This window comes from Lottia gigantea, assembly GCF_000327385.1.
Source record: "Lottia gigantea unplaced genomic scaffold LOTGIsca_4, whole genome shotgun sequence".
Lineage (NCBI taxonomy): Eukaryota > Metazoa > Mollusca > Gastropoda > Lottiidae > Lottia > Lottia gigantea.
The window spans coordinates 3,065,676-3,093,649 of NW_008709379.1; the positions used below are offsets into that span (position 1 = coordinate 3,065,676).

The 27,974-nt window shown below is 31.4% G+C and overlaps 2 protein-coding genes across 2 annotated transcripts; both read left to right on the forward strand.

Annotated features, from left to right (window-relative positions):
* Positions 1-321: 321 nt before the first annotated feature.
* On the forward strand, positions 322-10,462 carry LOTGIDRAFT_105848 (hypothetical protein; the record flags this gene model as incomplete). The annotated part of the gene is made up of 15 exons (XM_009059747.1): positions 322-384; positions 895-982; positions 2,224-2,324; positions 3,444-3,515; positions 6,171-6,296; positions 7,057-7,233; positions 7,433-7,479; positions 7,647-7,710; positions 8,128-8,216; positions 8,538-8,608; positions 8,950-9,044; positions 9,339-9,437; positions 9,784-9,852; positions 10,036-10,114; positions 10,329-10,462. Coding segments are annotated over 15 exons (1,374 nt in total), but the record flags the coding sequence as incomplete, so codon positions are not given.
* Positions 10,463-14,853: 4,391 nt separating this feature from the next.
* Positions 14,854-27,952, forward strand: LOTGIDRAFT_228774 (hypothetical protein; the record flags this gene model as incomplete). The annotated part of the gene is made up of 19 exons (XM_009059748.1): positions 14,854-15,323; positions 18,971-19,307; positions 19,591-19,698; positions 20,125-20,202; positions 21,144-21,281; positions 21,571-21,684; positions 21,837-21,945; positions 22,177-22,271; positions 22,553-22,603; positions 23,614-23,736; positions 23,988-24,122; positions 24,429-24,545; positions 25,128-25,301; positions 25,639-25,775; positions 26,059-26,122; positions 26,486-26,691; positions 27,102-27,288; positions 27,536-27,631; positions 27,818-27,952. The coding sequence occupies exons 2-19, from the start codon at positions 18,981-18,983 to the stop codon at positions 27,950-27,952; spliced, it is 2,394 nt and encodes a 797-aa protein (XP_009057996.1). The 5' UTR covers positions 14,854-15,323; positions 18,971-18,980.
* Between the last annotated feature and the right edge of the window lie 22 nt (positions 27,953-27,974).

The following is a 27,974-nucleotide window of genomic DNA, read 5'->3' on the forward strand; positions in this document are numbered from 1 at the left end:
AGCAATCAGTATCACCTTCAGAATAGAATCAGAATCATACAAAAACGTACCACGCAAGATACGACTTTCGTCACTTCCATGTAGTTGCAAACGTTCTGATGGGCAGATATAACCGTTATAGTCATATAAATAATATTAGTATTGCAAGGAGACCTTAATGTACCCTTCAAAACCATCACTGGTAATTCATCAAGTTAAATAATAAAAGCCAAATTAACACTATTTTGTATGTATGTAAATAAAATAAAAACTGTCTGAAAGTACTGTCTGGTCTATTCATGTCAATAATATTGTTCTTAAAAGATTTTTTTTTTGTGTTTTTCAGCATCATATACTGGAAGTTCATCAGAAGAAGATGACATCAACCCACGAGAAAAACAACAGGTAGGTCAATATCAAAATACTAAATACATACATTAAAGCATTAATAACCAAGCACATTCCTCTGACAGAATGTCTCCTATCTTCAGCTAAATTCAAATTCTTAAAAATATTTGATGTGAATTTTAATATGATAGTGTTAACATATCCTTTATATGTTGTTTTGATGTGAGTGTCACCATTAAGGGACACTTTACCTTTAAATTCCACTGTCTGTTGGTGTGCTTGGGTTTTAAGTGCCAACTTGATACTTGTCTACAGTCAGTGCTAGCAGTTGATATGTTAAAAAGTCATTTGTTCCAGAAGAATTTTTGTGTTGAAATTGCTCAGTAGAAATGAACATTAATTTCAATTGTCAAACACCAAGATAATGTTCTCATATATAAGTTTATGTCTAGAAATCAGATAAATAAAATTAGTCTTTGACATTGAGATGTCCAATCATTGTTCATGTTTAGCTGACACTAACTTTACACTAATGAGAATAATTTCCTTTCTGTTACAATTCTGTAGAAAACACCAAAAGGTTTTACTGATTTTTGTGTCAAGAATATCGATCATGCAGCTTTCGGCAGAAGAGAAATTGAAATTGCAGAACAAGGTAATGGTTTTAGTCAGTTTGTAATTGAAACATTCTGCTCATTAATTGGTTTATTTTATTCAGAGTTCATTTAAGTTTAAAGCACCGTACCCACTTTTTCACATTGACTAATGTAATGAAAGAACACCCAATTTTGCTGACATTATTTGGCAAAGACAATGTTTTTTGATGAGCTTAACTTCTGAATTGATTCAATGTTCCTGTATCTCCCAAAGTGTCACACTATTGTATCTCCCACAGTACCATAATACAGCCGAGGGTAGGCTTTTCCCTTTCTTCATGCAACTCTATCTACCCCTCAACTGTATTGTGGTAGTGTGTATTATGGTACTGTGTATTGTGCCCTAAAGATGCCAAATACCTGTATATTCCTTTAAATCATGAAAATACAATTAGACAAGACAGAAACTTTTAACATTTGAGGATATTTTTTTTAACTGTTTCTTATGTTTATTTCTTGTCTGTATGAATTAATTTTGGCTAGAGACTAATGGTTTTATTACAACCACCATCATATAAATCATAGCAAGTAGACTTGAACACATCCAATTTCATTGAATTATTCTACAAAGCTAGAAGTTTTAGAATTGTTGTTGTTAGAAATATATTGCTTTTGACATCTGAGATAAAATCCCCAACAGAATTTCCAATTTGTAACTTTTAATGGTTTGTAGAAATTCCCATTGGAAGACTCAGATTTGATGAGTTCTTAATTTTTTGTCTCAAATAATCAATTTAGTGATTATGTTAGGTTTTAGTTGTAATGAAATCTAAGATTAATATGAAACATTGCAGTTATATGTTTTCTCTTGCACGTGTTATGTTTAAACAATTTCTTTTCTCTATTCTTCAATTGTTTTTTTCACTCTTAGTCTATGACTTGATAACTGTCCAAGTTCTAAAGTATTGGTCATCTCATCAGAACTTTTTAGTTGCTTGAGGTTAATTTGAACTTACTGCAATTAGTTCGATATGATATAGATGCTGATATCTGCTTATCTGGACTTAATTTCACACATTGCCCATTGCATGGTATTGTTGGACTTCACATGTCTAATCAAGAGAATAAGAGGACAAAACTCCTATAAAAGATTAAACGATTGATAGTAAGGCCAGTCTTTGATAAAATGTAACCAATTCTTGTTATATTATTGTACTATTTGTCTTCTGTTTGATAGAATGATGCAAATAACAATTCAGAATTGCAATCTGATATTAATTATTCACCATTCCAATTTCAGAGATGCCTGGTTTGATGGCCTTACGAAGGAGAGCAGAATCAGACAAACCTCTTTCTGGTGCCAAGATAATTGGATGCACACATATCACTGCTCAGACAGCTGTAAGTAGATCACAGTCAAACCAATCTGATTAAAATCATATTATGATATTTCGTTTTGTCTGATATTTTTCATCTTCGCAGTCCTATTCTAATGCATTATTTTATTTTTAACAAATCAAATGTTAATGTAAGATCTATTTCTTGATAACAATGAAGAATTGTGGGATATCGATAGGTGAGCAATATGACAGCCTCCTCGCAGCTAATATCAAATGAATGGCTTGTAGAAATGATTCTAATTGGCAGAACTGTGGCAAGCTTGAAGTGCTTCCAGAATCTAACTGCTGTAAAAAAAATTGTTAGATTACAATGACGAAGAAATGTATTAGAAAAAAGAAACGAAATTGTAATGAAATTTTAATCAGATTGTTATCTCAAGATTCTGATTTGAAATGAAGAATGAGAAAGAGCTTCTAAACTCATTTCTTTATCTGTTTATTTCAAGATTAACTTTAAATGAAAATAAATTAAATCTGATTCCAAAATGTTTTCAAGGGGAAACCCTTGTAAAATTCAGTTTTCATTTCTTATAGACTTGCATGAATTAAGAATTTTCAAAAATTTTCACAGTCAATTTGTGAAACCAGTTAGAAACCATGCATAATAATATAGGTTACCAAGGAATTGACATAAATAAAACTTAATGTCTTATAGAATTTCTTATAGTTCCCACTTTGATAAATTATATTTGGTATTTGATACGCCAGCCAGGAGAATTTATGGCTATTTTATAAGACATAAATGGCCAAATTTCTCAGTTGATTGTGATTGATTCAAATAAAAATCAATCTGACTGAAAACCAGAGATTGATAACTACTCTAATACCTTTATATTTTATTTCGCTTTATATAAAAATAAGTCTTAAAGTGCCAAGTTATGTTGAAAATGGAAACGGAACAGTCTAAATTTGATTCACATTTTGAATCGTTTTATCCCTTTGTAATAATATGAGTTGGAAGGGGTGAGATAGAAATGATATCTAGTTGAATGTTCAGATACATAAAAAACCTGAGGCCTTACAGGCTGTAGACATAACAGATCCCTGACAAATGTAAACTAACATAGAGAATAATAATGCTACTGTCCATGCAACTTATGTAAGTTTATGTTTCTTACAGGTTTTGATAGAGACATTGATATCTCTTGGTGCTTCTATAAGATGGGCTGCTTGTAATATATATTCCACACAGGTAAATATTATACTTACATTGTTATATTTTTCAAAAGAAATGAATAAACAGTAAATGGTGATGAACATTTTTTTCAATAGTTACAAAGTGTGATGTGTTACATGTTGTGTATAGAATAATTCAATTAGTATGCTCAATGTTGTAAGGTGTTGCTGGTCATGATCATATCATAACATTAACTAAAAAAAATTATTTAAATGATAGTTGTTGAAACATGGTGTCAGTGTTTAACTTCCGTAGATTTGTTTCTCATGTTATATATCAGTATTTGCTTGATAACAAAAAAAGCCTATACAGTGATGTTTTCATGAACCATTTTTTTTATTGCCTCATTGAAAATCATTGGAGCAAGTTTCATTGTAGAAACATGACATATCCTCTTCTTAAATTGTTAGCTTCTAATTAGAGTTTGGAGATACCTGCTACATTCAGTCAAAACAGAGTTGTGTTCTATCCGATTCTGCCATTTTCTCCATGTTGATACAGATAGCTCTGATCCTTATTGATTAGTTGTTGAATCTATCTATCTTTATTGACCTTGTAATAACCTTTCAGTCTAATAATATATTTATATATATCCTTCTACTTTTGATTAAATTACTATACATACCATACCAATACTCAATACATCTTCATCTTGAAAGAAACCAGGATGGCACAACAAGTTCAGACACTTGCTCCCGTTATTAGCCTGGAGGTCTCTGCAGTGTCTCAACTACCAAGATCGAGTCTACAGCAAACCACCCACACCCCAAGAAAAAAATGCAGGAAAGCATAATGTTAACAACAAATTTCCAGGGGGATGGGCCCATACCCACTTAATTCCACAGGCCCCCAGTTATCTAGTTGACCCACTGGGTTTCTATGTTTAATCCTGGCATAAAGTGAGATGATACTTTTAGATGTTTCAACTGTCAGTGGTTATGAGATAATAAACCAAAGCCCTGCATTCTTCAGGCTGTTCATGTTAAAGATATCTCCACAATTTGAAATTTAAAAAGAGTAAGCCAATGCTGCTATCCTTTATAATTGTCAGCTTATTTGCACACTGCATTTCATTTATTATTTCATTCAATGGACCAAATTTCATATATATAGAGGCCTACTTCGAAAAACGTATTTTTACACTTGCAAGGGTGATGTATAAAAAGTATATACATGAGAAGACTTGATTCTGGATAAGGATACAAGAGTTACGCAATACAAGCTAGACTTTAATGGTGGTCAGATTTTTATACATCTGTAGGTTGATTTCTAGCGAATATTGATGTCCTCTAATCATGTTGTAGTTTCCCTCCGGAAACATATTTGAATAAATAAAGTTGAATGGTCCAATGTGGTCTAACAAACTGCGAAAATCTTCTTAATTAAGCTGTAAAAGTTCCACTAGGGTGAGTTTTTGACTGGTTCATTTCTCATTAATATGTCTGGAATTGTGTATTGTCACGATACTCAATATACTTATTAGCAGGATTTATTGCTAAATTTACATTTGAAATTGTTATTCTTGATATAGTTATAGCTCAATTTGAAATGTAAATTAAAGAGTCTAGCTTATATTATATAGTTTCATTCATGATTTTATTTTTGGTTAATTTTGTGTAGGTTCTGATCTGATTTTATATTGGCTTGAAGTTCTGGTATCTGTTAATATTGTGTTGGGTTGACACTGGTATTTGTTGAATTTATGTATGTGTAGGCTTGACACTGGTATTTGTTGATTTTATTGTAGGGTTGACACTGGTATTTGTTGATTTTATTGTAGGCTTGACACTGGTATTTGTTGATTTTATTGTAGGGTTGACACTGGGTTTTGTTGATTTTATTGTAGGGTTGACATTTGTGGAATTTATGTGTTGGGTTTTCACTGAGCTTTTCACATAGTTTTCGGTTTTTATTTAGGTTTTACAGAGTTTTGTTGTGTTGTCTTCACACACTAACATTGGGTTATTTGTAGGTTTTACGTAGTGACAAACTTCCCTTCCCAAGACTCCCCTTGCTAATGTTGTGTCAGCTTAGATAAATGCCAATAAGGTTAAAGATACAAATTCTGAACTGTTTTCCTGTCTTTCCTAGCCTGTGGAACTAATAATGTCAGCCCAGAGGAATAACAAATTATTACTCGCCACCAGTTCTTTATAAGCAGCTAATTCCAATATGTCATAGGAATTTACTGACATTAATAACCTAGTCTGTTTACTCTTCTTAGTAAGCTATACATTATCTTGTTTTATAGCTTCCAATTTGATTGTGTATTATGGTCCATACTTTCAGTAAATGTTTTGATGTATATGGATTATATATATTGCTGTGATAAAACACAAAATTCATACAAAATACAAATGATCTATCAAAAAAGTAAACTGTAGAATAAAACCTGAATTTAAATTAATAGGAAAAGCTCATTTTTGTTGTATAATTAATATAAATATCAATCTGAAGGGGAGGTAGTTTTAATTAGGCATTTAGATCTGTGGATATATGAGCATGATATATCATTATTCTGAATTTTAACAAATATCCTTCATCTATTTGAATCGTTGCAATCACCTTTATCAATGCCAGACATCTGTGGACTAGTGTTGTATTCAGCTCAAATTCTAGTGCTTATTATATATGACTATAGAAAGAAACTTAAAAGACGTATTCTTTCAGAATGAAGTGGCTGCAGCCTTAGCAGAAAACAGTCAGCCAATATTTGCATGGAAAGGTGAAAATGAAGAAGATTTCTGGTGGTGTATTGATAAATGTGTCAATGCTGAAGGCTGGCAACCAAATATGGTAAGATCATAAAGAGTTTTCAAAGCAATATCAGGGATTTAAAAACAGGAATATTTAAAAAATTTTAAATGAAATTTGTTTCATGTTATTATTTATTTTTATGTATTCTTCTAGTTCTTATAACTGAATACATGAAGTGTTATAAATGTATATTTGGACCCTTGTAATCTGAAATCAAATACATACTTGTATCATCTTTGTAATCTGAAATAGAATACATACTTGTATCATTTTTGTAATCTGAAATAGAATACATACTTGTATAATCTTTGTAATCTGAAATAGAATACATACTTGTATCATCTTTGTAATCTGAAATAGAATACATACTTGTATAATCTTTGTAATCTGAAATAAAAAACATACTTGTATCATCTTTGTAATCTGAAATAGAATACATACTTGTATAATCTTTGTAATCTGAAATAAAAAACATACTTGTATCATCTTTGTAATCTGAAATTGAATACATACTTGTATCATTTTTGTAATCTGAAATAGAATACATACTTGTATAATCTTTGTAATCTGAAATAGAATACATACTTGTATAAACTTTGTAACCTGAAATAGAATACATACTTATATTCCTTTGTAATCTGAAATAGAATACATACTGTATAATCTTTGTAATCTGAAATAGAATACATACTTGTATAATCTTTGTAACCTGAAATAGAATACATACTTATATTCCTTTGTAATATATTGATGCATTGTGTCATATTGAATTTATATATTGATCTATGTTAAATTGTAGATTTTAGATGATGGCGGTGATGCTACCCATCTAATGTTAAAGAAATACCCAGCAATGTTTAATATGATTAAAGGTATAGTGGAAGAAAGTGTGACCGGAGTACATCGTTTATATCAACTATCAAAATCAGGAAAACTTTCTGTTCCAGCCATGAATGTCAACGATTCTGTCACCAAGGTAAACAAAAAATATTATTTATAAAAGCTCTTAATTTCACTAAATTTGTTAATTATGCCTGATTGTAACTATAAGATGGTTCAGTGTCTTAAAAATTGATGGAACATGTTTATATTTTTGGTTATCTGATAATGATATATTAAATGTCTGATATACCAATTTTAACCAATGTTTTATTTTGTTTTATTTTGTTTTCTAGACAAAGTTTGATAATTTATATAGCTGTAGAGAGAGTATATTGGATGCGTAAGTTTAGATACTTTTTCTTCAACTTATTTTTAAAAAAAATTCAGATCGGTAAAGTGGCAATAACTGATCATTTTACTAGCTTCATAGTATTGCTCAATACATGAGTTTTTATTAGTATTATCCTTTGACTTTTTAGTATTTTAGTATTTTGTATATTATTTTAGATTAAAACGTACTACAGATGTTATGTTTGGTGGCAAACAAGTTTTAATCTGTGGGTACGGTGAGGTAAGTTTTCAACATTTGACTTTTGTGTTTTCTGTGGTTAGGCCTAATCGAGAGATTCTTATCTAAAAAATGGTAGAGGGAAGAAAAAAAAACAAGCTATAATTAATTCTGTGATCTGGTGAAAGGTCTTGAAAGCTGGCAACAGTTAATCAATGTATTTTTCAAAATATTTCTTGCCTTGGTAGTGCTTTAAACCCACGGCACCATGGACAGTGGTATATCTAGAGACATTTCCCCCCCAACAAGTGAAAAGCTGATTTTGTAGTGAAAATTAAGCCTTCTGAATGCTAAGAATTCATAAAATCTGAAATCTGATGGCTTTTGGGGGCCTATGTTAGACCCTCAGCTTCAAGGGAATTATTTTGAATAGAATTACACAAAAAGCAGAGCTCTAGATGTCTTTTTTATCATTTTCAGGTTGGTAAAGGTTGTGGGGCAGCATTAAAAGGTTTAGGTGCTATTGTTATGGTTACAGAAATTGACCCAATTTGTGCTTTACAAGCTTGGTAAGTTGTCATGTAAACTTTATGTGTTTAGTCATGACTTATTTTATAAAATGAAATAAGAATGATCCTTGACATTCAATTGGTGAGTACTGCTCAAATGGTAGTCACTATGATTAATGCACTGACAAAAAAGACAGTGTACAGAGTAATTGTACCATCTGATAAATGTTTAGTAGTGGAATAGAGGAAACCTGTTCAAAACTCATCAATTGAGTGCAACCTATCTTGGCAGACAATGAAGTGTAATCAAGGGAGAAAACTATATTTAAACTTATACTAGCAGGATATGTTAATACATCTATACTCTTTGATTATTTTTAGTATGGATGGTTTCCGTGTTGTTAAGTTAGATGAAGTGATAAGACAGATAGATATTCTTATAACATGTACAGGTATGTTCATATCCATATATCTTTATACTGAAATGCTTAATAACGTCTATATTACAAAAACTCTTAATATTATCTGAGTGCCTTTGAGCTAGCTATGTTATAAAATATGTCATAAACACTTAGTGTTAGTGGAATCTCAAGAACCAGCGACATCTAATTGAAAATAATAATTGTGCAACTCAATGCTGTCATTGTCCCTGATACATAAAGAGTTTGGAAAACCTCGTTATAATTCTCTTTAAATAAAACAGCCAATATTTTGGCATGCTTATATCTTTGTTGCTAATGATACCTGTGAAATAATTATTAATTTAATTTATTTGTGTTATATTTGATTAAAGGAAATAAGAATGTTGTGAACAGACAACATCTAGATAGATTAAAGAATGGTTGTATTGTATGTAATATGGGACATTCTAATACAGAAATAGATGTGGTAAGCTTGGTTTCAGTTACAAACTATATTACCATTTTACCACATTAAACCTTGGTGGCTCAGATATGAACGTGCTTGTTCGCTATACTCATCCTTTGAGGTTTCTTCCTAGAAATGATATATGGAAATCAGAAAGGCTGATATCTCTATCCCGGCAAATCTTTCTGCATAGTACACTATATGGCAGTTGCAGAAATATCAAATGTCAAATTCCATTTCACTTCTATGGTGAACTTCTCATTTTATGAGGAGCAACTTTTGTTCAGTTATGATATACCACATCATACTTTTCAGACAAGTTTACGAACACCAGAATTAACATGGGAGAAAGTTCGATCCCAAGTGGACCATATTATCTGGCCTGATGGTAAACGTATAATCATGCTCGCTGAGGTAGGTTGATAAATCCAAACTGTTACAGTGATTCACCTAAGGGTTCCAGATGACTCCAAGGCATAACATCTCATCAAATCCATTAGGAATTGATCAACTATTATCAACTTTGATCTACTCGATGGTCGCAGATTTTGTCAGACTTTTCAGATTAACGACCGCAATTGTAGGTAGTCAGTAGAACATAGTAACTCATATAGCAACTGATGGTAACCTGCCAATATTGCCTTGAGTGTTCCTTGAACAACAAAACACAGAAATAAAATGTTGCTTGTGAGGTGGGAGAATCAAAAGATTTATGTATGACATATCTAAAAGCTATATAATATTTTATTATTTATTTTAGGGTCGATTGGTGAATTTAAGTTGTTCCTCGGTACCATCATTTGTAGTATCAATAACAGCTACAACACAGGTTAGTATTTTCTAGTAACATATCATCCATATTTTTCAAAATTTGATACACAAAATCACATATTATGGAAATGGCTTGCCATTATTCGAAACATTACAAAGAAATGACTTCTCAAAACACAACAAACAATGTTTTACTAACTAACTTCATGCTTTGTTATAAACTAAATTTGTATATTTTCAGGCCCTAGCCTTGATAGAATTATTTAATGCACCACAGGGTCGTTACAAACAAGATGTATATCTCCTTCCAAAAAAGATGGGTAAGTTCCTATTTTTACATCACAATCTTTAAAAAATCTAAAGATGGCCTCTGACCTCTTGAAAAAAAAAACAATGGTTTGGGAAACTATGCACATAATGTCCTTGGCTACATTTTTAATTTTCTATCTCACATGCTGTTTTAACCAGTCCTGTTATTTTTGTTTTATATAGAAAATAGTTATAATAAGTTTAATATGATGTGTTATATTTCAGATGAATATGTTGCTAGCTTACATTTACCAACATTTGATGCTCATTTAACAGAATTATCTGATGATCAGGCCAAATATTTAGGTTTAAATAAGGCTGGTCCATTTAAACCAAATTATTACAGGTACGTTTCTTAAAATAACTTATCCATTTCACTGAGCTACTTTACTTTGATATTGATAAGCTTAGGATTTATTTGTCTTGAGCTGGGTAGGTCTGATCCCCCTTTAGTTCAGGATAGAACCTTTGGAAACTTTCAATCCAATTTGCACCATGTCTATTTTGATTTAATGATGAATTCAATGTTCATGATGAAGGTTACATTGTCCATTGTCTATCTGAGCCAAATCAAGAACAGAAAAGTTGAACATAAATTACATTTAATTTCGTGCTGTTTCCATATAATAATGTTAGATAAACATTCTCTGATTGTATTCCTTTGTTTTTCAGATACTAAAATGAAAGAAGATGACAGAAAGAATGAATGAAATGGATGAATTGATTAAATCATGACATTATCACTTCTATAATTACACTTAAAATAACAATTCTCACTTAAACTAAGATTAATTAGACTTCAGACAATCATTTCTGTGTAACATTCTAAACCCTGGTTCTCAACTGTTTTGTTCTACTCACATAATGGAAATCTAACATTGACCTTTAACAAAGTGTCTTTACCCTTAAAACATTGGCTGAATATGAACCAGTGCTACTTTCTGAAAATGGTCAGGGACCTGCAGTAGGGTAATTATGTACCTGTAAAGGATTCTAGCACCACAGGTTGGAAACCAGGGTTCTAGATTGAATTTGTTTTAGATAAGAATATAACTCAAGTATATTTAAACATTATCAAACCATCTGTAAAAATCACGACCTCACTACACATGGTAGATAGAAATTTTCTTGATAATTTTATCTTTAAATATTATGGTAACCAAAATATTAGTAAGATTAAATCATTAGCTGGATTGTTTATAATGCTAGGAATTCCTGGACAACATTCTTCAACCAGATTGTTGAAATAACAATGATGTGATGTGTGATAAGTCCAGCTATGATTGTAGTCTCATTATCTCATTCTGCTCTGATGATATGTACAAATACTATAGTGATATATACCTGATTTCTGTCTGTTTCTATTAATTAATATTAAAGAGATTCAAAAGAGTTTTCCTAAAGTTGTGTATGTGTATCTACATTTACAGCATCTGTTGGTACCAGATTTCTTATTCAATGTACAGTATATATGTATAGATCTGTAAATCCATAAGAAACATAGGAACGGTGAAAATATAAGCTCTGTGTCCTTGGAACACATACACATATAAGAAACATCTTTTGAATCCACGTTGGCAGCTTGTAACGAAAATAGCTTCCATAATTCATCTCATAGCTTGAAGATACTATACAGCTATTAGCTGTTAATATAACATATAATTAATGTAATGCATTTAAATGAATCAGAAATATTAACATAAAAAATGAATTATATTTTAAATAGCAAATTTCTACCAGATTATAGTTGAACACAATAAAATGAAATAAAATTTGTATATTGTAAGAAATGGATATAACTTGTAGTTTGTATGATAATTCTTGCCTTAGTATTATATAATGTGATATGATTATTTTTAGATTATCTCAAATATATCTCACTCTCTCCAAATCACAACAATCAATAAATGAAATGTAAAATAAAGATATAGGAATAATTCAGCTAATATTATGAAATTTCTTGACCGTTTGAATGAATTTCAAGTTTTTATTTGTAAAAGATTATTAGTTATATAGGCAGTTTTATTAACATTGTTTTGAATTATTTTCATGGCAGACATTATTGAAAATAAAGGAGAATTTTGAAGAATAAGCTCTTAAAATGACAACTTTAAGAAATATTATTTTGCATACATTATTTAAAATAAAGGACTTTTTTTTTGATAATTCGGTAGTTTAGTTCAAAAATATCAAATTTATGTACATATGGTTTAGTTTTGAGCTGGTATATAACTAGTTCATTTAGAGTCTAATATAATACATGTTTTTATTATAGTCATTATTACACTGAAATTATCCAAACAAATTAAAAAGATACTTATCACTTTTATTCATTTTTTGTTAGTTTCATTCTTTTTTTATTAGAGAATTCTGTATATACATGTACTAGATTCAGTATGGTCTAATGAGAGATAAAACAAGTCAGTTTGTACCTCAGGAAGTGAGTGCTTGAAATAGAATAATAAGGAATGTGCTTTCACTGGACTATGGAATTTGCTAATATGCAGATGTAGAAATTCAATTTTGATCCATATCTTCCATGGTAATTAAAATCGGTTTTGAATTTGCATTGATAATGAATTTTTTTAAGGTAATAATGACTTATTTGAGCAGCCTGTAATGGCCCTTGCAAAAATGATGATTTGTTTTGTATATTTTTGAACGGATTGTAAGTGTTTATCATATCATACCTCAGAATGTAGTTTATATTGAATTATCTAAGTCTTATTACTTCAATTATCAGAAGCCTGTCTTTTAAAAAAATAAACATTTAAGATGGAAATTTATATTAAATGTGAAAATTTTATGCTGAATGATGAACTTTGAGGGTAAGATTTTACTTAGGCCCAGGTGCTCAGATACATGACCAAATAAGGAATGATGGTAGACTTTACATTGCAAAATTATAATATGTTATCGGGTATAATCATTTGGAAAGTTGTTTATATTACTAACATTAACTACAATAAAAAGTAAAATATATACTGCTCTTGTGTTTGTCTTGGAATACACAGACATAGGATGAAGGGATCATTAAAAGTCATGGTTCTTTGAAGACACCTAGAAAATGTTGTTGATTCTTACATGTATCGGCTGGTCATCCAAGAAGATTCCAAAAAGATAAACACAAGCAGTCCTTATGACATCATAATGGAATTCTCTTGTTCAACATAACGTCACAAGACAATAGAAAAGCCACGCTCTCATATCAAGACATATTTGTTCTAAAAAGGCAGTCCCCTTATGGAGAGATGCAAGGGATACTTTTCAAAGTGCTTCTCTGGTAAAAAGGTTGAAACTGCTGCAGATACATCTGGAGAGCGACAAACACGACCCCTTCCAGTGCCAGAAAATCAAAGAAGTCATGTTCCATCAGAAGAAAAGGGGATCGAGGATGAACGCTCTCGTCCTCTACCCACGCCAAAGACTCCAACTATGCCTACTGCATCGAAGGATACAAAAGAAAGTAGCATGGGTGATGCTGAACGAGGTATAAAGTGCGGAAGAGTGAGTTCATTCAAAAAATCGACCAAGAATCATAATGGTTCCATATCTATCGTAATCCAGGATCGGAGAACAAACAGCATGCTCAAGGAAAATAATAAAGAAAAGAATATCCCTACTGAAGGAATCATAACTGAAGTAGAGAAAATTAAGAAAAAATGTGTAACAATCCAAGAACCCGAGGTCGAAAAATACAGCCCTCATGATGAGTTCCCTCCCAGAATAGACATTTCATGGCCCGAAGACGAAACTTTAAAACGAACCATGGCCTTCAAATGGGAAGATTTAAAAGCGGTAGTAGCTGAAAAGCATAGAATACAAACGGAAAGGCAAAAGGTTAAGATGGTGAGAAGTCATTGCAGATTCACTGAGTGATACATTGTTAACTAGATATAAAAAATACAACTTGGATTTTTGATATTTTCATTATTAGCAGATGAGCTAAATGTACAAGACTTTCGTACTTCAGTTGTATGAAATAGTAGTCAAAGGTAAATAAATCTGTTAAAGCATGTCAATATGAAGTTAATTGTGTTCTGTATTCCTCATTAATGGAGGCGTGTGTATATTAGACGGAAATATACGAAGAATTACGATGGATGTAATCGGGATTCTTTGGTATTTTCCGTGAATGATAATAATTGCTTAACCCAACATTTACACATTGAAGCCACCGAAAATTTCATGAAAACTCGAGCAGTGTATTTTCCGTAAAATGTAGTGATCGTAGGCCCTACCCTTGATTGACAGAAATCCCGATTGATATAAATTTGATTATTGATGTTATTAGATGAATATGTCAAGATGGGTTCTTGCGATAATTTACTAGAAAACTCGAATGAGGTATTCTAGATTACTGTCAACAGATATAACACTCATTCTTCATTTTTCCTTCAACATCCTGAAATCTTGGTTTAATCCCCGTAAAACCACATAACCTGTCTTTTCTTTAAATTTACCACAACCATTGAGCAATTTTATAGCAAAAATATGATCAACCTTCTTTTTACCTTATTATCAGAATTCATTATTATCAGATTTTCATATGACTGCAAACAGCAAGAATCACAGTTTTCAACATAGTTATTGTGGTCTTAAATAATACTTAAAAGCTAGTTGTCTCCCTTTAACTGTAACATCCATCAAGAAGTTCAAGTATTCACAGCAAACATAAATAGCCATTTGTTATTGTTTACTCCAATAACTAACTAACTAACTGATAATTGCCCCTGCAGTAGGCGATAGAAGAATGGAATACACGATTGAACTAGCGACTGTAGTAAAGTTCCTATTAGACAATATTCTTTATTATAGGAATGTTTTTTTCTGGAAATATTTTTGTATAGAAACTAACGGTCACTTCGATATTTTAAAGAGTAAAAGATTATCCGCCTGAGTTGTTAAGATCGGTATATCGGACTTAATATAATGACTACCTATGTAGGTTGTTATTATTAACTAGTAGTGTTATTACTCTATATGGTGGTTAGTGTTTAGATCGGTTAATATAGTAACATCATAAATAGATCAATAATGGATTTTCTATCACACAATAGTTGGCTGTTATTAACTTTAAAAATCTAGGTACTCGAAAACACATATTGCTCAAGATTTATTATTTTCAAGTTTAACTGCTCATATTACGGTATTAGATAGGATATAAAGGTGATTTCCCTAATTTACTGTATACTCTTGACTTCCTGCATGAACAATCAGGTATGTATTGTATGGCATTTATTATTCTTTTTTATGATTTTATGCCGGTGTTTGGTGATAAAAAGGGAAAGCCGACACCAGGTCGACTCTCGGAAGCACTTGCTGTGGCATCTGAATCTTTCTTACCTTGGGGAGAATTCGAACCCACGGCACATTTTCCCCCGACGGCAACCGAATTAGTTATTGACTGAACTATACCATTGCCATGGTGTCAGGGATAGATTAATATATAAATCCAAAAATAAAGCGATTGTGATTTGAGAACAGACAATTTGGCCAATATTCAGTATATTATCATCGTTTTGATCGTGAAATAAATGTATCGTCATATTTAGAAGTATTCGACATTTATAATATTATGTGCTAATCAAAGAAAAGTCTCTTATATTAAAATGATGCACTTAATAGAGATCAGGCCTGACCACAGATATAAAGATAAGAATTTCAAATTGACCTTTAAGGTAATCAAATCGATATTTTGGTCAACTGAAAACATTTCCTCAAGAATTATTTGGTTCTATTGGCCCAACATTCACAAATCATTTCAAATAATACATACATCTAAGCATAAAGACAGCCCAATTTGAAAGGTTTTATTGTGACATAATGGGACCCAAGGAAACATCAGTATTGCCTGAATTTATTCCAAACGTTTTTCAAGAACATTGCCTTTGTAGGTTTGTCCTCATTGCATATGTCTAAAGGCCGAGATTGATGTAAAAACATGGTCGAAGGACACTAAAGTTTGTCATTTGGGATTTCTGACAATGTCGATAATTAAACAACAAAATACAATAATTGGACCTAATGGGCGACGATATAAATAATTCATTATTCTTTCTGTCGGATATGGCGTCTGTGATATCATTGTCTAAGAAATCGATGTGTATCAAGACGACATAGAAAGGTTGCCAAGCAAACATCGTGTACAACTATTTGATCTTGCTTATTGTCGGGGAACCATATTAATATTTTCATGTAATAATTTTTTATTACTACACATTTCATGTTTTGTCAATACAGGTAGCCTATTATAGTATTATATTAGTCAAGATTTAAAGTGAAGAGGTTTTTTATAAAAAAAAATGTGTTCCAGACCTATTTGTGGTTTCTATTTGCGTCATTTCAATTTCCCGTCAGATTTTTGTAGTTCATGTAATAATTATTAAAATCATGCTGAACTGTCTATGACGTATAAATTATTAGCAGTATAATTGGCGATTGACGTCATAAAATGCTAAAAGTTAAAGTTAAATAGCAAATCACATGAGCTGCTTTTGAAAATATGAAAGTTCCCTATCAAATGGAACATTGTTTTCCTAATATTTTTTAATTGATATTTTCATTAAGTAGCTTTGCATGTTCCTTTTCAACAGAATATAATGTATTCATTGAATATCTAGATTGCCGTCCTTTGAACTATAGAAAGTTGTGTGAAGACTGAATAATGAAGCAGAAAGGGGGTCAAGTACATGTACTTATAAAAGACTGAAACTATAATGTCCCACGAAGCTAAAAGCCGAGTAAAAAGCTAACTAACAAACCGGAAATGATAAATAGCGCGGATAGTGGTAAAGCTAATGTTATTGATCGTAAATTAAGATGATCAAGTTTTGTTGTTTAACGAATGAAAAATGTTTACATAATGGAATTCTACTCAGAAATCTATATCCGTTGACGTTACTACAATCTACATTTATTCACAATCCAAGATTCCCAAGTTTACCAGTATATCGTAGTTTCATGTTGACTCCTTCGGGTTGTGATTAGGATAAGATCGTCTCAATAGTGAATGACCGCTAAGGCTGAAATAATTAGATACTGGCTTGTCTTTCTTTAATTTGGTAAAAACGAGTGCGCGAAATATTCTTTGTTTCTCCTATGTATAGTTTTGGTAACTTTTTAAGATATAATAAGAAAATTAACTTATAATTTTCAACCGTTAGATCTTTTCTTCTTCGTAGAGTTACTTGAGAAATACTTAATTTTTGGAACAAGGACATCTATTCAACAAACATTGAGCACTCCTTAACTCGTGTAAAATCTGTTCTCATGGCTGCTATCTCTGCTGAAGTGGAAGTTGATTATTCGTAAAAGCCGTTTATAGTATCCACACCCTTTTGATTTTAAGAAAACAGCCATGCTGAATGGATGTTCCTGAAATTATATAATAGGTGACTGAATTATTTCCGTACATCTATATGAATTTGGATTGAAGAACATAAAGACCACAAACTACTTGAAATATTGTTCTTATTGGAGAGATGTTAATGATGTTCAAAATGTATCAACCCTTTTCTTGTTCTTCTACTTTGAGTTAATAATAATCGATAGGCTGATACGTAATTAAAAAAAAACATCATTAGAAGGTCCACAAAAGGCAAAGTATTTTCCAAATAGGTACAATAGTGCTAAGAAGGAAGTAATAAGTCACCAGCAACTTTTGCGATAGTGACTTCATATACGATTAAGCAATCCTTAAATTACAGGAGGCACATCTGACAGAAAATTGTAATGATGCTCACTAGGAAAAGATTACATGTATCAGCCCATACAATTATCATGCAGTCTTGTTAAGGGACAGTTTAGGTCAAAGTCATAGCCATGTAATAAAACGTAAACATTGGTTGATACGTGTATATCACACTAGTATTTTTGTAAGAAGTTAATCGTTATAGTCAAGTTATATATTGTACTAGGCCCTATGACCTACTGAGTAGTGCAGTTTGTCCAACTAAATGAATTCATCTACTTAGTTATATAAGATAAATATTTAAGGAATGAATGTGGATCTTGTTATCGTTATGGGGAAATAAACGCTGGTTTATCATGTGACAAGACAAAAATATATTATGATATATGATATAGTTATAATAATACCTATGGATTGTTTGTGAGATCTTATATTATTATGTTCGTGTTTGATGTAATATGTGTGGTTATTGTATGATGTTCCTAGCAGGTAGTTTATACAAAGCTGTCAATGGGTTATATTGGATAAGCTACATGTAAATGTATATTAAGTTAAAGAGGTTTTCTAAAATGTTTTAGTGGAATTGCAGGAACCAGAGACTAGAAAATTAGAGTGGTGCAAATTGATCAGTGTCCCAGATACACATAAAATTTAGACAATCTCTTTAAAATCCCTTTAAAAGCTTGATCGGACCTAGTTGTCTGTATTGTGAATTATTGTTTTATGTGGTAGTTATTATTGTAGTATATTAAGATTTATGATATGGTACATTATAGACATCAATTGATTAAAGATCTGATGAGATCATAAAGTCCATAGATTCAAATCATTCAATTGATTATTTCTTTTTATGGAAACGGAATATTAGCACTAGCTATACACTATTAGTTATTAGAATTTGAATTTGTCATATTGGAAGGAGGGATATAGTACATATCTAATCTAAATATTTACTCAATGTTTCACTAATTTGATTGAAATTGTCTAGCTTAGCTACAGTTAAATATAAAACCTAGTAGGGGAAGTATCTAATTTGTGTCCACGTGCAGACATTACTGATATTTTGACGTCTTTTAGTGTCTTAGTTATATCTGAATGGGAAAATGTTAACAATGGCTAGGTTTTTGGGACATCCCCGGTTAACCGAGTAATCCTGAAGATGTGTTTATTTCAGCTATGAGCTAATGGGAAATAGTGCCTCTGTGAAGGATAAGAAAAATAAAGGTTCAACCATCACAGTAGCTGAGGCTAACACAAAACAATCGCCTGGGGGTGTCAAAAACAACATGGAGAAACGAACCGCCCCGCAGAGGGGTGGTAAGTTTCAAGAGGTCCATTTAAAGAAATCTGCGGACCACAAGAGTGATAACTTGGGACCAAATAAATCCCAAGCTGATAAAGAGGTATCATCTAGTCCTAGATCTAATTCTAAGACAGCGAAAGAAAATGCTGCAGTTGAGAGTTATGAGAAAAAAGCCCAGTCTCGTGATAAAAATACTACAGCCCCAACTGTAAGTATAATATTAGTTTCTGAATGATACGAGAAAGTGAATCAAGAATAAAATATTTAAAAGATTGAGAGAATAGCTTTTAAAGCTAGAGCCTTGCAATCATGTTTTGAATAAATGGTGACAGTGGATCCTAATCTGTGCTCTTTCGCTGAAAATGGAAACTCATAGTCCAGAAATATATATTGCTAAGAGGTTTAGAGCCAGACTGTTTCGTTCTTCTTCTCCCTAAATTACTATTAGGAAAATAATTATCATTGAAGTGAAGTCATCTGATTAATTTCAGGAGGGTGATGAGATCGTATTTGAAACATTTATTATGAACGATGGTAGAGAATTTCAGTGTCTCTATACTGGTGGTATTAGATTCTACCTAGATGATTGGCATTCAAAAGTATGTTGTTACTAAATAGCCATTATTTGTTGACAATTAGAAACTTCGCCTCACTGCGCACTGCATGACATCGCATGTCTCAAGGAACAACGTGAATAAGGAGGAGAAAAGTATAGCATAGAATTCCAATTCATTTATTTCATTTGGAACTTATCCAGCTACTGTCTTGGATCATGGTCCAATTTTAGCCATTTAACGATGGTAAAGTGCATTTTGCAAGCAGGTTTGGTTGGTTTTGAAAGCAGTAAACAAAATTACCAGCATTGACATCATTGACATTAGAAAATAGAATATTTGATACTGTTCTTTAGGAAGAATACTATGTGTTCCTATATTTTAATATTCGAATGTGTGGACAATTGTATTTCAAACTAACGTTACAAATAGCATCAATGAATGCATCTGAATCTCGTAATATTTTTTTAGGAATGGCAGCCATTTCCACATAGATGGTATAATGAAGGACGTTTTGTCACTGGTAATATTCTAGCTGATAATAATCAGGTCAGTAGAAAGTTTTATTATTTCATTGTCCAACAAGCTTTAATACGGGATATTCATTTTCGTTCAGATCAATGCTAATTTCTAACCAGTACCCTGCCAGTAGGTATATCAGAATAGAAATATCGTATTTCATTAAAAAAAATTTCAAATGTTATATAAAGGCTTACTTGAAGCAGGTTATTGACAGATAATATAATTGAAAAAAAAAAATGAAATGAAATTAATGGAGTTTTACGTCCTACTTTTCTGCACCATGTGGAATAACAAAATTGAATAAATCTCTATAATAGATACAGACGTGGGTGTTCCTAGACAGAAAGGGCATGCTCAGTCTTTCAGAACACCCGATGCAACTTGGTTTGTCACCTCGACATGCCTTCTGGAAAGTTCTCATAGCAACTACACTTAATCACTACACTTGGTTTCCTAGATACAGGAATGGTTGGCATGTTTTCTTATTATTAATTATTACTCTATATTTCACTCCTGGGTACACATAGTTTTAACTAAATCAATAATAGTTTTAAACTCTTTGATACAAAACAACAACAGTCTTACTAGTGTTTTGCAATTGTTGTGAATGTTGCTTAATAGAACCACTCTTTTCTGTTTTTTGAACCCATCCCAAAAACGATTACGTATTATTCATGTTTGTTTAAAATGGTAAAACAGAATTAGAAAGCATTGTTAAAGGGATTATAACGAGGTTATCTAAAAAAAATAAAAAAATATTTTATCATTTTATTTTTGACACATCAATTTGCACCATTCCAATTGTCAATCAGACATCTGTGGTTCCTGCAATTCCACTAAAACTAAGTGTTCGTGAAAGGCCTAATGTGTTTGTGACGTCATCAAACACTTAGTTTAAGTGGAGTTGCACTTTCAATCACTTTAAGTGTAACAACCATGAAGGGAAATATTTGGAACCTTTTTTTTAGCAACAGTCAAATAGTTCAAACCAACAAGGTAGAAGTACAGAACAAGTAGCAGAAGATGTTCAACAATCTAGAAAAGATGACCGGGAGGGAACTATACATCATCCTAAACGTGGTACAATCAGAACTTATCTATTTAAGGTATGATTTGTATCTCAATTAGAAATTAAATATTAAATTAATAAATAATACAACTTGATATAAAGAAAACGTCTAAGTATTTACGAGCTCTTTAAAACATGAACCGTGACTTCATCCTTTCTCCAACATTTACCAAATCAAATTCTTTATTTCATCAGTAGAGCTAGTATTTCTTTTTAATTTTTTCAATGAAAGTCATTTGGTTATCATGTTTTCCTGACTTATTCGATTTAACGATACTCACTTCAGAACTTCACTACTGTAATAAACACTATCTTGTTGATTTCAGGAAAAACATTATGTCCATTGTTTTTTCGATCCTTCGTCTGGTGAATGGATGAGGTTACCATTAGGATGGGAATTACAGCATCCTCTAGTGAAGGAAATGGTTGGCCAAGTGGAGGTAAATATTTTAAAATAGTGTTATTGCAAGGGCGTATCTGAAGCATTCTATGACAAGCATTGTTCACTGTAGCTTTAAACAATCATTTTATAAATTTCATTTTCATGCAGTCATAAGTAAAATTAAAGTATATCCTGTTCATGATTTTTCAGGAAGCATTACCCAACTGGAAGAATAGACCTCATATACTAGCAGCTTTAAGAGTGTGTAATTATAATCCTGATGAATGTATATCACTATATCTACATCTAGAAAATGACGGTAATAATAGTTAAAACATTCAAATAAATATGTGCATATCATTATTATTGCAAAATGAAGCTAAGACCATTAGTACTATTAGAAGGTGGTGTTCCTATAATCCTTTTCATGTTATATAAGTCGTTAAAATGAAGAATGTTAAAAGTGTAGAAAAGCTTCCAAATTATTGTATTTATAATATTTCCTTTGCTGAGAATAGTCCTGTAATATTTTGTAATAATGTACTTGTAGAATGGCTAAATCCACCAAAAACATCACAAGAAGAAAATAAACTAAAAGCAAGAGATTTAAAAGTTAAAGAATTAGATAAGAAAGTCCAAAGTCTGGTAGGTATGAATTCATTATAATACAGTATAGATAATATTTTCAACCTAGGGCTTATTACCCTTTTATACAATCAACCTAGGGCTTATTACCCTTTTATACAATCAACCTAGGGCTTATTACCCTTTTATACAATCAACCTAGGGCTTATTACCCTTTTATACAATCAACCTAGGGCTTATTACCCTTTTATACATTAAGATATTATTAATCCAAAAATTGGTCCATCGGTGAATTTATAAATTGGTATATGGGTCATTATTGTTGTTGATTTGATTTACAGGAGGTCAAGTTAAAGAATGAAGAGAAGTTAAGAAAAGATGCTGAAGCTCAAGTGAGTATAGTCTCCCAAAGCACTCAATACCACATTTAATAGAGCTAAAACTTATTTTAGTATTTATATTATGACACTCTGTAAAATTATTAATATTCGGTATAAGTATGACATTCTGTGAAATAATTAATATTCTGTATAAGAATGACATTCTGTAAAATTATTAATATTCTGTAAGTATGACATCCTGTAAATTTGTTGATATTCTGTAAAATCATTGATATTCTGTATAAGTATGACATCTGTAAAATCATTGATATTCTGTATAAGTATGACATCCTGTAAAATTATTGATATTCTGTATAAGTATGACATCCTGTAAAATCATTGATATTCTGTATAAGTATGACATCTGTAAAATCATTGATATTCTGTATAAGTATGACATCCTGTAAAATTATTGATATTCTGAGTAAGTGTGACATCCTGTAAATTTGTTGATATTCTGTAAGTATGACACTCTGTAAAATTATTGATATTCTGTAAGTATGACATTCTGTAAAATTATTAATATTCTGTAAGTATGACACTCTGTAAAATTATTAATATTCTGTAAGTATGAAAATCTGTAAAATTATTAAGCACTCAATACCACATTCAATATAGCTACAACTTTTATTTTAGTATTTATATTATGATACTCTGTAAAATTATTGATATTCTGAATAAGTATTACATTCTGTAAAATCATTAATATTCTGTATAAGAATGACATTCTGTAAAATTATTAATATTCTGTAAGTGTGACACTCTGTAAAATTATTAATAGTCTGTACATTTAATTTTCATGGATTTCCATGGTGAGGCAATTCAGAAGAATATAAGTAATATTTATTCCTACAGATTTAAGTGACTAAAATAATGAATGATAAATTTATTGCTTCTTTTTGATGATTTATGTTAGAATATATTAGTGCCATGCTTTTTAATTTGATTTGACACTAACATCTACTAAACAGTGCGGTGCACAAAAACGTTTTATAGTGACAAAAATTTTCAAATATTTTTAGGTACTATCTTTACAAGAGAAATTATCTGATCTAGAAGCCAAATCGGGTATGGCTGTAGCTCAAGTAGAAGCTATGCAACAAACAAGACCGAGAACAGCACGACCAAAAACACCCAAAGATAAGGTTGGTAACATTGACTTGACAGCATGATTTTATCCAACATAAAGAATTATTCATCGAAATGTAACTATAGAAATACAAAACATTCCATAATCAATAGTTGATACTGTTGAAAATACGATCAATATTTAAGATTATCAATGGTAATGTCTCAGGAAGCAGAAACACTTAAATATCAAACACATTTTCATTGTTTCCATCTTTTTGTACGTGATATTTTCAATGCATTTCATATTGATTTTCATACTTTCTAGAAGCCTCAAGGATGTTTGTCTTTAGAAGAATTAGATAGTTTGAATACTAAAACAACAGAGATTCACAAATGTCATGCTCAGTTTAAATTAACTGTAGAGAGACAATTGGAAGCATTAAAGACCATGATTTTACAGGTAAAATGGTTTCCATACAGCTTATTATTAAAATAACAAAAGTTTTACATCCGACGTCTCTTCTCTTGATTAAGCTATTGAATATGAGCAATTCAATGCAGCTTGCACTAAGGAAAATTTGTCTGGGCAGTGGCACAAGCCTTCATATTTTTTATTTGGAACTCCCGAGGGATCGTAAACGTGAACAAACTGAGCTGTTCCACTACGACTAGGTTCTTGTTATCAATCCCTATAACCGGCATCACTGATGGGAACTACTGCTATGACCCGTTGCTGAGTTAAAAAGTGACATGAATTTATTTTTAGGCTAATGAAACAGCTAAGAAGTTAGGTGAATCTGATGTTGGTCATATGAAAGAATTAGAGGAAATAAGAAGTTTATATCAAAGAGAATCTTTACAAAGAAAACTTCTCTATAACCAGGTACGTTTAAATTCAACGCATTATATTAAAGGTTACTAACAAAACAATCCATTTCTAACAAGGCATATCCCAGAATTCCTCATGTGTAGATTATTCTTTTTTTTTATTGAAAAGGTATTTGATTGGTCGACTATATAATTGCCCTCGAACATGATTGTGTTGCATACCAATTTCGTGGTAAATGGAGCCAACAACAGAACTTCCCTTCGTGTCTGATACGCCTCGGAATGCACCCATTGTTCGCGTAACACTATCCCGTCGCTCGAAAGGTCAGCCACGTGATTTGTTAAAACAGAGGTCAAGCAAATATTAACAGAATGAAACGTCAAGAAGGACAATGTTTGATCTTACTGTAGTGGCTACGTACAAAGCTAATAGCTAATAAAACATTCGAAACGAAACTAATAAAAAGTTTAATTTAATTAGACTGCAACAGAACCAAAACACATTGATAAACCAGAGTGTTTTTGTGAGACATGGTTTTTATTATTCCTTTGTTGTTGTTTTTTATTACAAGAGTAATTGTTATCACGGTAATATAATTTTATCAACATCTCCATATTGTCTTGATTTATGTCATAGCTTCAAGAATTACGTGGTAATATTCGAGTATTCTGTCGACCTAGAAGAGATGATAAGGTTCAACCCTGTTTAACGTTTCCCACTGATAATGAGTTAATGTGCTCTAATAGTGACGGCAACAAGAAAACATTTTCTTTCGATAAAGTTTTCAAGACGACAGCTACACAAGAAGAAGTAAGTTATCACTAAAATACTACGATTAAGTTTGAACAGTTACAAATGAAAGTTAAAAAGTATAGCCTCTCTATTCATATTTATGCCTATTTTGCAAATTATGGGCCAGGATTTTTCTTTTATGTGTAAACTATACAAATTAAACGCTCTCGATCAGATTAATCATAACTATGTCGAGATCAAATCCATATTGTTGAACCTATAATGAAGCGGTGATTAATATAATATTCAAAGCTCAGACAAAAATACAATAACCATAACTAAAACTAAAATAACTTTAATGATGAAGTGGTTTGACATTAAGATATATTGTATATTAATATTTTCCTGATATTAGGTATTTGCTGATACGAAACCAGTGATAACATCCTGTGCTGATGGTTATAATATATGTTTGATAGCCTACGGTCAAACCGGTAGTGGTAAAACATATACAATGATGGGACCGGAGAAAAACCCAGGAATAAACATAAGGTATCAGAAGGTTTATCAATTTGGTAATAATGTTCTCTCCATCAAAGGAAATACTGTAGCAGGCGTAACTGCTCATTCATGTCATGTGATTAAGTTCATCACTCTGCATCTCTTTCAGAGATTCTGCTCAGATATTCAAGTTATTTATTCGCTTCACATTTTTATTTAATTTGAGCTGCAATAAAATATATTACTGTGTTGGTCCATCTGGCACTGTAATATTTAGGAATTTCTTGTTACACTAGTCCCACAAGTGACAAACTTTCATAACTTGTTATTTCAGAGCTCTGACAGAATTATTAGATATCTGTGAAAAGAGAGCCGATGTCAAGGTGTATGAAATGAAGGTAAGATTACTCCATATATCATCAGACAAACGATTATGAAAAAGGGAAGAAACAACAAAGATACAAAGATAAATAAAGATTCCCCAAGCTCCTATTAGATATCTAGATTTGAAATGTTCTATTATATCAGATATGTATAGTATAAATTTATAATTATGTTGTATTATTTCAGATAACTATAGTAGATATCTATAACTTTGTTGTATTATTTCAGATAACTTTTGTAGATATCTATAACTTTGTTCTATTATTTCAGATATATATAGTAGAAATCTATAACTGTGTTCTATTATTTCAGATATCTATAGTAGAAATCTATAACTTTGTTCTGATATCATCTTAGTATTTGCTCTAATTTTTCAGATATCTATAGTTGAAATCTATAATGAAGCTGTAATTGATTTATTGGTACCCAATGGTAAAACAGTGGAATTAAAAGCCTCGGGAACCAATTTTAGAATTCCTGGATTAACAGAGGTACCAATAAGAAGTGTCGACGAAATTAAACAAGTTATGAAAACTGGAGATGAAAACAGAAGTGTAGCTTCAACCAAGATGAACTCGACAAGGTATGAGTTTTAATCAACGGACATTTCTAATATAAAATGTAGAATCATCAAAAGAGAATGGGTGATCTCCAAGATTCATCAAAACATTTTAATAATGCATTGCAAAGAACTGCAACAATTACTTAGTCACTTATGATTGATTGATGATTGTGAAAAGTTCACTATCTGCTACCGTTAATATGTTGTTACGGATTTCGGGTTTCGTTTTGCGGTTCGGATCGCTAGTACTTGGTATGTAAGCACATCGAGTTTAACCTCTCATAAAGTACACACATACTAATTTGGTGTCAAAAATGTTTTCTTGCTGTTTGTCTGTTTGTTTTAAGTCGTACAGCAGGCGCATCTAAACTGGGTACAAGCAAAATTATTGACACATAGGTACATTTATAGAAATATTTTCTGTATTTTAGTTCTCGTTCACATTTGATATTGATGTTAACAATAGAAGGTAAAGATAAAGTCAATGGTGCAATATCTAAAGGAATGTTAACATTATGTGATTTAGCTGGTTCAGAAAGAATTGGTAAAACTGAGGCCTCGGGACAACGATTAGTAGAAGCTGCTGCCATCAACAAATCTCTATCTGCTCTCGGTCAGGTACAGTAGTTTAAAACCTTAGTGATCCTTCCTCAGCCCGGTGGCTATGTCATGAATTGTGGTAAGAAAAACCAGGCCTTTTTTATAATTTAATTTGATGAATAAATATAGTGTCATTTTTACACCAATAACATATTGGGAATTGAGGTTCAACTTAGTTAAATTATTAAAGTTATTAAGACAAAGGTTTCACATTATTGTTGAAACTATCATATAAAAACTGGATATTGGCATGTCTTCATTTCAGGTATTTTCTGCTTTAAGAACAAGTCAAATGCACATTCCGTACAGGAATTCGAAACTTACCCAGATTTTAAGACCTTGTTTAGGAGGTGATGCTAAGGTAAGAAACATCAGTACAGTTTTTTTTATATTCGCCAATTCACTTTATCAACCTTTTACCAACGGATTAATGATTCAAAGAAACCTTCCTAAAAGAAAATACTATAGATACTACTGCATTGATGTATTGATGACCAATTCCTCAATTACCGATTGACTGACTGTATTGATATCTTCTAATTTTCAGGCTTGTGTCTTTGTCAATATTAGTCCCGATGTAACTAACTATCCCGAAACCTGCAATACGCTAGAATTTGGTTCCAATGCCAGACAGGTAGCATTAGGTCAAGCTAAACAGAACGTCAAGAGAATGAGAGACTAATGATATCTTATAGCCATTTTTT